The sequence below is a fragment of the Frieseomelitta varia genome, unplaced genomic scaffold (assembly GCF_011392965.1).
Source record: "Frieseomelitta varia isolate USP_RPSP 00005682 unplaced genomic scaffold, Fvar_1.2 scaffold_1015, whole genome shotgun sequence".
In the NCBI taxonomy this organism is placed as follows: Eukaryota; Metazoa; Arthropoda; class Insecta; order Hymenoptera; family Apidae; genus Frieseomelitta; species Frieseomelitta varia.
In genome coordinates this window covers 12,407-23,939 of record NW_025108657.1, presented here as the reverse complement: position 1 = coordinate 23,939, position 11,533 = coordinate 12,407, and the positions used below count along the sequence as shown (strand labels likewise).

Below are 11,533 nucleotides of genomic sequence, written 5' to 3'. Positions count from 1 at the left end.
TTAAAGTGAGATGGTAGTTAGAATCAATAAACATGTTATAAATGTTGTAGAATGTTTTTATATTATTTTTGAAATGCAATTTCTAACAAATACGCGATGAAACCAGATATAGTTTTGGAACAACAAAATAAATAATGATTTGACAAAACTTTGCAGATATTAGAAGACAAAATATTTTAGAAACATAAAATAAAGATTTTATTACTGTTCATTAAGTTTTATTATGCCTTATGTTTCTAGTCTAATAATAATAATGTATATTTAATTCACTTATTAGTTAAAACATTCTTTTGTGTTAAAAATTTTAAGTTATGTCTATAAATCTATGCAATTAATGTAGTTTCATTAACAAATAATTAAAATTATTTTACATGTAATGTACTATGTATTTAATATGAATTATTTTTCTTTTACTTTTACTTTTAATTCAGTTTTAATTTAGTTTCATAATTCTTGTTTACTAATCTTAAATATTTCAAATACTGCATTAGCATAACAAACATTATGTCTGCGTTTGTGAGTTGATTATTTCATGAATATACTTAATGACATTGTAATGCTTTATCTCTCTGAGCTTTGTATCATTTTTTATTATATATATATATATATATGCATAAATGCTGCGATTTTGAAGTATTTTTAATAATATTATATTATGTTTAGTTATTTTATAAATAACTCATAAAACCTTATAAAATTTAAATAGAAACAGATAAAGATCTACTTGATAATGGATCTGTCTTTTCATTCATAAAATCAATTTTTCATTGCAATATTTTCGTTTTTCACGCATTAATAAATATAATATAGATTTTACTTTTGAAAACAATAGTTTTATGCTTTGTAAAACACTATTAAACATGAATACATTTTTTTAACAGAAGAAAGAGAGAAAGAATATTAAATACAGTTTATAAAAATGCTTTCAACAAAAGAATAATCCTTCATTTTAATAATATAAAAGATTATATTTGTATTTTTACTTAATAAGCTCAGGGAGATATTCAAAAATGGTATAATTATGTATGTACAATATACGTTTACTGTAAATTTATTAAAATCGATCAGGATTTATTTTATACAGAAAAATTTATATAAGAATCTTCAGAATAAATTCACAGAATTTGAAAATTTTATTTAAAAATTCACAATTTTGTAAATATTAAATTATTTACTGCCATAAAAAGTCGATAGTTTAATTTTGATATCAAACATTTTTTATTTGTATTGATTCAAAGTATTCCACTTACATATGTAATGTAGACAGTCTTTTTTTGTATAATATTTAATTAAATATCACTATCGATTTTTAGTTACAAATAAGTACAAAAAATTATTTTTTCAATAAGTCCGTTGTGATGGCTCATACCAAACGAGAGATACATATATAATCATTTTCACAGTGTAGTTTTGTATGACATTGCGTGACTGTGTGAATGTACTTCTATTTAATTCTTTTAATTATGAAGTATGACTGTAAGTTGCAATTGATCTGAGATATTACGTGTCTATAATTATAGTGATCAATAATGAACAGAAAATATAAATAAATATAGTTTGTACGATAATTATATGACAATGTTGATGATAATAATTATCGACACAAATATGTGTGGATGTATTAAAAGAAGTGCAAATTGCGTACGCATATTTATACTAATAAACGTGGGAACGTATGCACATATAGAGAATATTTATACACAAAGTTATTGTGAAAGTTGTCAAACTGGGAAAATGCATAAAGGTGCCTGCCAGAAATGGAAAACGTGTAAACACATTAGTGGCAGTGCTCAAACGAGATCAGTTTGCAAAATAAACTTATAGTGTATTTTCACCAATAATGTAAATGCTGCAAGATTAACAAATATAATTTTAATTTACAGATTCATTATATCATAAATGTTTAAATCTTGTATCATTGTAATTAAAAATATGTATCATAATCCAAATGTATAAGAAATAAATATATTGTACCATGACAAAATGTCATATAAATCAAGTTTGTTGTTCTAAAAGTTTATGAAATACATTAAAATACATTCTGAAAATATGTTTTCTTTAATCATTGATCACTAGAAATACATTATGATATTCAATTTATATTACATTTAAGTTGTACATGTAATAAAATATAAGTTCATAATTATACTGACTGTATGAACAAGATATATATACATTAAGTTGTAAGATATAATGTAAACAATTAATGTGCTTCTGGTACATGGCCATCAACATAGAAATTTCTTGTCGCTTGAGGCAGTTCCAATTCTATACCGTCTAATTCTTTTGTTAGTATAATTTGACAACCTAAAAATATAAAATTGTTTTTAATATTTTGTAAAGTTAAATATATTTTTTTTAGACTTTTAATATGTTTTAATTTGTTTACCTAATCTAGAGTTTTCTTTTAAAAATGGAGCTAAATCTAACAAATCCTCCTCTTTTTCTTCAGCTGTTGGGAGTTTATCCAAGTAATTATGATGTACATATACATGACAAGTGGTGCAAGCAAGGGACGCTTCACAAGCACCTTCCATCTCAATTCCATATCTATGAGCTAAATACAATACATTATCTCCCACTTTCCCTCTTACAGGTATTCTTTCTCCCATTTTGTTAATGAAAGTAACATTTACACTATAACATTTAAGAAATTGCATTAATTAACATCTACAATAATAAGATTTTCATTTTTGTATTTTGTATAAAACAGATTGTAATATTTATTTGCAATGTGATGTAATGTTTATGTCAATTTTACCTACATATCAGCTTCTGATTTTGGCTCTTGCATTTCATATTCACCATGGAAAATATCTGAAAAATATTCATTATTCAAATAAAGCAATTTGTTTTTAAACAATTAAAATACGTACTTAAGTTATTTATATTATTTTTAGCAAATCATATTTATATAGGTGTTTGATAAAAATATATTTACATTTCGACGTATGAATGTCGAAATTTGATATTGTTACTATCGGATTCACTGGTAAAAGTGATCTTTTTACTATACTTTTCCATGCTGACAGTCTCAGAAGAAGTGTCATTTTTTTTATATAATTTTATTCTAATTCCTCTAACAATATTATGACAATACCGCGCACATTTTACAAACAAAAACACGCACTTTCATTTCATTGATCGTCGAAAATAAAGATTGGAAACTCGATGGGAGTGAAGGTGTCAAAAGATGTCAAAATCATTGCTACCATTGTTTTGTATTATTAGTGAATTAAAAATAAATTAACGTTTCTTGTTTTCATAGAATTGAATTATCTTTTTAAAACGAGGTTTGATTTCTAATCCGCAATTGAAAATGTAAAATTTGAAGAATACTTGCGTGTTTAGTGTAAGATGTATTTGAAAAGTTGGCAGCAATTCGCGCACATGCGTTTTTTCTTGGTGGTCCATTTTTCAATGCATTCGCACATCACATTGATAGATGCTCGTTACTGTCAAGTGCATTCTAAATATCGTATTTGTTGTGTATTTTAATTTCGTTACTGTGTTACTCGTTTCTTGCAAGTCTTTTAAGACCCTAGAAAATTGCCAGCGATGCAATGTATCAAGTTTTCATCAGTGGATACCGTTTGGCCGAGGTGTCACACGGCAAGCCCTATTATGTTTACTGCATCGAGGTTCTGGAGTCGGAAACTGGTACTCGATACTTTATCGAGAGAAGATATAGCGAATTTAATGCTTTACATCGCACGGTATGTGCTGTTCTTCTGTTAATTCACATCGAAATCTAGCGATCTCTTTGATCATACAAAAATATCTATTGTACATATAAAGTTTAAGTCCAATTGTTTCTCACTTTTACGTCAGTATTTTTATTCAAACTCTCATTTAAAAGATAGGATACAATTAGACAATAATTTCAATATCTTCGGAGATGTATTAGTATTCATTCTACGTGTAATAATAAGTATAGAATATAATAAGTATAGAACTGTGAGTAGTTAAACGACTGTAATCTTCGTCATGACTCGCACTATGATGTGAGAAAGAAAGAGACAGATTCAGGATGTATCTCTGCAATTTTTTTCTACTTTTTTTACAAGGATAATGTTTTCTTTAGTCTCTTTTCTTTTCCTATTCAGTTTCGTTCCCACAAATGAACGCGTAACCAGATTAATATCCGCGAGAATTTGCGTATTACGAAATATTAAAAAATACATGTACATTACATAATAACGTATATACCTGTATTTGCATCATTGTATTATGTTTAGCGCATTAACATTGTTTTCGTCGTAAGAACACTCTACGTGATAATATTATTCATTTCAAGATTTCTTTTTTTTTCAGTTGATTTACTTTTGCTTAATGTACTCTTAATGACTAATGTACAATATAAATGTATTCTTGATGAATACAGTATAAATAAATGTATTCTTGATGAATACAGTATAAATAAATGTATTCTTGATGAATACAGTATAAATAAATGTATTCTTGATGAATACAGTATAAATAAATGTATTCTTGATGAATACAGTATAAATAAATGTATTCTTGATGAATACAGTATAAATAAATGTATTCTTGATGAATACAGTATAAATAAATGTATTCTTAATATCTTTCCGATAGTGTACGATTAGTCATATTAATAATGCATATCATCAGCGTTTTGACGATATACCATGTTGCTGGCATCGTTTATATCAGCGTTTTCGTGTTCATTTAGAGTCTGATTGGATTGCACGAAAGTTGCACGCAGAATAAAAACGTCTAATACTGTGCGCAGTTATTAACATCGAGTCAAGTTTTCATTAGCATAACTGATAGTATCAAGTTATGTTTCAAATTGTAAGTTACAACTATGCAAAGCAGTGTTCTACATCTTTTTGCATATTTAGATAGAGTAATGTATAAATTTTTTATTAACAATTAACCCTTTCGATGTTTATATCGTCATGAAAACATGGCTTTGTTCTTTTTTTTGTTTGATGACGAGTAAAAAAAATATGCACTTGCTAAACTAAAATTTAGGCAAAACAAAAAATATACTCGTAATTTTAACACATTTTAGAGCACTTGCAGATGAACGCGACATGTCAGACATATAAGTATGAAAGAATAATAAATTGTACTTGTGATAAAATATTATTTAATTATTATATTAGAACTGCGTCTTCGTTGTAAAATTATATCTGCACATATGAACGGGTACAAATTAATAACATACCGATCTTTCTTTGACATTACTCGAGTAACAAAAATTTTTCCTAGTAATTTATACTAGTTTTGTCAAACTTTAGGCCTCTATCAGGCTGTTAACAATCTGTAAATTTTACATTGCAACATTTCATCAAAGTAATTTCGAACTCTGACGTATCGTTGTTTTATCATTGTCGCATGATAGGGCGTATTATTTGCAGTATTTGTTTAATTACAGCTGAAGAAAGAAAACGCGGATGTTGCTCCGTTTCCGCCAAAGAAGGTAAGAAACTCCCAGCCAAGGGTGCTCGAGCAAAGGCGAGCAGCATTGGAAGTGTACATCCAAAAAATGTTAAGGCTTCCAGCCACGAAGCAACAGGTTCTCAATTTTCTGGGTATAGAAGACCGAACATCCGGCGCGTCATATAAAAAGTACGTGCTCATGTGAGAATATTTATAATACTTGCTAACTTTGTGAGATATTACATTATATTGTAATCAGACTATGGATTTTTATGCATAATTGTACAGTTAAAGAAATAGAACCTAAGAAGAAAATTGTTTCTTTTGTACAGAATTAATATTTGCATGTGTGCGTTTTTGCACTTTAGAATTTCCCATGAATGCATGAAAATCTGTTGGCTAGTAGTAAAATAGTAAAAAAATAGCAAAAAAAAAATAAAATAGTAAAAAAATATAAATCTATTTGACTTTTAGAGAACTTTAATCATATATTTATTTTAATCAAGTATTTATTTTGTTATTATCAAAAGGGTGAGAATATACACGTATAAAAATTTGCAGCGTCCTTCACTCTTTGGATGAAATATACTTCTCTCCACACTTCTTTAAGAAACAAAAATATTATAATTTTGAATATAATTAATAAAATTTTAATAGTATAAGAAAATAATGTTGTAAATAAGAATTTGGTGTTAGAGTTAAAATTGAAAGAAATTATCGTTGAAAATTTTAAAATTTCGTACACGAGTACAGCCGTTACCAAATATGTGCCTAATTGGTTTTGCTTATGAAAAAATTCTTGCTTCGATGTATTCTTCTTTTTTTTCGTCTCTAAAGTCGCATGTAAATATGTTTATTCTATTTCAGTACGTACAAAGATACGGAGGATCAGCAATACGTTAACACAAATACTCTTGGCCATCAACCCGTATTAACTTTCCACTGTGATCCATATGTTCAATCGAATGCTACACCGAACAGTCTTCCAGATGTCGTGATCGACGGTGTACTTTTGGGTTTATACAAGTCCCGAGAAGCTTACTAACCTGCTCGCAACAATATCCTGTATGAAAAGTGTAAAAAGAACCACACGCTTCATGGGAAGCTCTGTTTTATTATGATCCAAATGAAATTTAGGTCAGAGATAAAGTGGTTCTATTCAGTAAGTGTGTTAATGTTTTGCTGTACTGAGATATGCGAGATGTGTGTTGTCATTCCAAATTTGACTAACGAAGAACGTGAAAGCGGAAGAAATCGAGTTCACACTCCTGTTTAAACATAAGAATTCTGCGCATCTGTTTAATGTAGTCAAGGCGTTTCAAGGAAGGAAATATATGCTCTGTTATATTTGAATCATCGTCTTGTTTATTTCATCTCATTATTCTCAGAGTTTACATTACTTGTGACATTCATCTTAATTCTATTTTAACTTTATCGTACTGAATATCTGGATTGTAAATGTAAATGTAACTCATAAGCGGATCTCTTGCGGTATTCTTTTATTCGCATTAATTTGTCTACTACCGTTTAGAGTGGACGTCACGGACATTCGATAAAAATCCTTTGTCGATACACCCGCTAGCTCGTTATTAAATGTATCATTGATGCAATTTTCCTTCGCGTCGGGGACACAGAGTTCTGTTTTTTTTTTTTTTTCTCTAAGGGAATGGAAATGACATGTTGTGAATTCGATTGACAATTTTACATAGTATCATCGTGAAAAAAAGGAGGGTAGGTTTCTAACTGATTCCAGATAACGATACACGCCTCTTCTTCCCTCCCCCTCCCCCCCCATTTATCCTTTTCTTATCCGTCTATCGCGATGGGTTAGCCAGTAATTCATCTAGCGTCTGGTTAATACAAATATAGCCTCGAGATTAGTTTGTTCTTTTTGTCAATGAAATCGGACCCTATCGATTCCCTATTCTTAAATCTGTCCTATCGAACGATAAGTATAGACTGGCAGGGGCATTCGAAACGGGCAGGTGAAAATGGTGAATTGAGGCGGTGTAATTCGTTTTGGTCCACTGGATCGGGCGTGTTTGCGTTGCACTCGACGCGCAGTTTTCTAGCTCTCGATGTACTCGGGTTTCTGCTGAAAAATAGGAAATCTTTTTTTTTTTCGGTCTCGCGGTCGCGATGCTTTTCTTTCTCGCGTTCTCTGTTGTTTTTTTCTTTCTATTTTTTTTTCTTAGAAAAATTTGAAAAAATTGGCGAATACCGCACATCGAAGATGCCGTGACAACGGTAGTAACCATGTGTGTACGTATGTATGTATGTGTGTATGTACGTACGTACGTATGTATGTATGTATACTCGCGATAGTAGGACCTTGTTTCGTATGTACAACATACAATCTTCTTTATGCTGTTACAATTGTTATAGTTATGATAATAAACTGAACCTCCCAAAAGGTAAACGCCTCGTTTTTTTTTTCTCTTTTTTTTTCATATCAAATGTACTGCATTAAATGTATAATTATATACAAGCTCCTCAGTCTTGTGCGAAGTGTAAGACGATTTTAGGTTCTAGCACTTCCGCCTCGGTGAAAACTAATCGTTACGAATATTATATTTATTATTTCCCGAATCGTTTTCTTTTTTTTTCTTCTTCTTTCTCTCTGTCAAACGTTTCGTTTCTACTGTCTCTCCCGTTCTTTCTCCCACTTTTGCTTCGCTCTTTTCCTTCCCTTTGTACGCGATCGTAGTTATTGTGTGTTAGTCGTGCAAACGAGTCGAAAGACGATTCTTCTCGATTTTCGTAATTACGACCTGTGTGTTCTTTCGTCGCGAGCTGGCGAGATATTACAAAATTTATTGTTGAGTAGCTTAAAATGGTAAAACGTTACATCGTTAATTTAGTTGCTTATTGCCCGTGCGTGGCAGTTTGTTTCATTGAACTTTGAACTTTGATCTTGTCGTTCGATCTCAATTAGATTCGCTTTCTTCAAACATCTTTCCGTAAGTTCGAAACGGAATGAAGGAAAATATTTAAACGATAGGTATACGTTTTGTTACCTAACTATAAAGAAGAATAAAAAAAAAAAAAGAAATGATGCACATCTCTCTTTGACGTTATCTTTATCGTTATCTAACGTATCTCTAACGTCTAATGAATTATTTATATCGTACAAGTCTCGAGGGAAAAAAATGGAGCTGTTGGTCGCCATTTAATACGCGGACAGTAATAGGTCAGCGCATTGTTTTTTTTTCTTTTTTTTTTTCTTCACAAGGCAACATACTCTCACAAACGATATGGTAAAATCATTCCTCGGTTTGTCGGTTTATCGGTAAAACGTAGCAAAAATCAGTAGCGTTAAATGGTAGTTAAATAATACTATTCGTAATATGTCAAGGTAGTCGTTACTAAAGTATTATCATTCCCTTCGCATCCCTTATGATACGTACATATACGTAGTATTATTACCGCATGTATACATTATACGATTCTTCCAAATGAAATGAGTATTATTGTACAAATCAGAAATTTCGTATGCCTGCCGATGTGCATACAATTTGCACATACGTGTTTGGATGTAACGTACGACATTAACCCTTTATTTGATCACGTTCGCGTTTAAGTAGCAGTCTTTTCGTTAGCATCATTCTGGTTGCTCTCCTTCGTTACGCCGTTACACGCGTACCACTAATCGTCGAATTTTTCTATCTGCCAAATAAAGGATTAAACGTAGATATAGTATTTATCATCGTTCTTGGGCGCAACAACCGTTCTCAATGACTCGCGTTCGCCCGTCCACTAGTTTCCGGTCGGCCCTTGCAACGCCCCTTGAAACAAATTCACATTTCAAGGGTACGTTGAACGCGTGCGGCGCGAAAACGAATATTGCACTAATCTAAACTAATTTAAAACGAATTCGCTGAAAAGATTTCCTGCTGTTAAACCTTATAATGTCCGGAATCTCTGCCGGCCGCAATTTTCAACGTCACTCGCAATTTCTCCGCACTGGCACGTCCGGAAGTGAACGCGCGAACGAGACGTTCTCGATGGTTCCACGAGCCGACGGAGAACGACGTCAGCGATGTTTGTACAGCATGGCTGAAGAGAACGGGCGCGATGGTTGGATGACTCGTTTTCTGTGCTTTTATCGATCACTTTTCTGCCATGGTGGTAGGCCATCCGCCTACGTCAACGCGACTCCAGCTACACTCTAGCTAATATTAATTAGGGCTACGATGCTATATGTACAGAAAACGCATTGCATTGGCACAGCAAACAATGTGTGCCTGGACTGCCATCCATCGTTTCGACGCATAGCGTAGTACGCTCATTGTATGTATGTACTCACTTAGGTACTCATTCGTCATGCTCTCGTATCTTATCATAGCGAAATAATCGTGGCGTATCAATTGCAGATCTTCTCCTCGTCTCTCCTCTAATAACAATTTTCTTATCGATTTTCTATTCCGTTAAATCTTACTCGATTTTATTCTTTTTTATTTTTTTATTTTTTTCCTCCGCTCGAGTGAGAACATCTCTGCCCAACTCTTGCAACTTGCTACATTCGCTACGACATTTTTTTTTTTTTTTTTTTTTTTTTTTTTTTTTTTTTTTTTTTTTTTTATAGCAGAATATCATATTTTGTTAATGCAATTACAAGGAGACGTAAAAACGTTCCGACGCGTTTCATACTTTTTTTTTTTCGCAGTTACTACCGTCTTCTACAGTTGGGCAGACCCGTTTTGTACTATACGATACCGATTATTTTCTAAATTATATTCGAGCGTAGCGTTCTATATTCTCGACGAGTCACTTGCAAGGATATCCTTCGATGAACGCGAAACTGAGAAAAACGGCGCCGATGTACTAATCAAGCACGTATTTTGTCATACTTGTGATGCCAAGCGAAACCAAGGTCTACGTGTTTATCATGTACGTGTTAGTCAATCGTGAGTGAGCGTAATTTTTCATTGTTGCAACGATCGACGAAAGAAAATCGAGTTTTTCACTTCTAATTAAGATAACGACGTTATCGATAATATAATCGGTAGTGATAGTTTATTGACAAACGTCAATAAACGTTGCAAAAAAAATAAATTACGGAGCATTTGACTAATCGACGTGAATATATTAACCAACATTTTTAATCGACAATTAGCTCGTTTGTCGTATTCGACCAACCGTTAATAAACCATTCAAAGCCGATTATACTAATTGAAAATGTCAGTTGTAAAGCCTGACAAGCCCACGTTTTAATAAGATTCACGCTCGCGAGAATTATATATCGTTTTCCCTCTTTTCACCATCGAAAATCGAAACACGCTACGGAGGAACACGAATATCAGATTATCCGAGAAATTCGTGTCGATTTTCGGCGCATTGGATCGGAGCTTGTCGGAATAACATTAAAGATATTCAAGAAAAAAGTGATTTATACACGTGTACAAACGGTTTTCGAATTAATACCGCTTATCCCAAAGATCAACAATTTTTTATCGCTCGCAAAGGAATATCGATACGAGTTTCTAGGACTCAGTGGTTTCTAGGACTTCAATTGTTTTCAGAACATTTTTATTCAAACCATCGCGTAACATGAAGAGGAAAGGAAATGGTTACAATTACAGTATACAGAACGAGGCTACGTGATACAAAATACAAAACAAAATATAAAACAATTTCACGCACGTTATTTAATCTTAAAATGAAGAGAAGAAAAGAAATGGTTAAAATTTGTCCAGTTTGCAGTGTACAGAAGTGGGATACTTCGTAAAGAAATCGCGAGGATCGTTGGACAAACCGTAGGACTCGCCCGGCTTTACGAGGAATTAAAAAGTTACATGAAATTTTCCACAATAAAAACAGTAAAAAATAGGACTTTCTCGAATTTTACTACGATTCTCAATTCGCCAATTGTTGCGAGCTTTCGTTAATCGATCGACCTTACGATCAATTAAAAAGCGTATTAAATTTTCTACAATAAATGCAAAAACATTTATTCTATGTAAAATACGACTGCATTTCTCAATTTGTCAAATTGTTGCTTGTTGTCAAAGTTAATACTTGCGATCGGTTTTGAAACGAAGAATTGAAATGTGTGTTGAATTTTGTACGACAGGTTCAAGAATATTATTCTACGAAATATAATAGAGAACTTTCTCAAGTT

At 31.8% G+C, this 11,533-nt stretch overlaps 2 protein-coding genes across 3 annotated transcripts; one reads left to right on the top strand and one right to left on the bottom strand.

Annotated features, from left to right (window-relative positions):
* Positions 1-2,079: 2,079 nt before the first annotated feature.
* Positions 2,080-3,457, bottom strand: LOC122537754 (adrenodoxin-like protein 1, mitochondrial). 2 transcript variants are annotated; one of them, XM_043671365.1, is made up of 4 exons: positions 3,340-3,457; positions 2,762-2,817; positions 2,390-2,637; positions 2,080-2,307 (listed from the first exon to the last, which is right to left on the bottom strand). In XM_043671365.1, the coding sequence occupies exons 1-4, from the start codon at positions 3,412-3,414 to the stop codon at positions 2,204-2,206; spliced, it is 483 nt and encodes a 160-aa protein (XP_043527300.1). In that variant the 5' UTR covers positions 3,415-3,457; the 3' UTR covers positions 2,080-2,203. The 2 variants fall into 2 exon arrangements, with proteins under 2 accessions (XP_043527300.1, XP_043527204.1); XM_043671269.1 differs by lacking the exon at positions 3,340-3,457 and adding an exon at positions 2,942-3,175 and having other exon boundaries at positions 2,766-2,817.
* Positions 3,458-3,563: 106 nt separating this feature from the next.
* LOC122537699 (sorting nexin-24-like) lies at positions 3,564-6,765 on the top strand. Its single transcript, XM_043671137.1, has 3 exons — positions 3,564-3,716; positions 5,408-5,601; positions 6,280-6,765. Exons 1-3 carry the CDS (start codon positions 3,564-3,566, stop codon positions 6,455-6,457), a joined length of 525 nt encoding a protein of 174 aa, XP_043527072.1. The 3' UTR covers positions 6,458-6,765.
* The last annotated feature ends 4,768 nt before the right edge of the window (positions 6,766-11,533 follow it).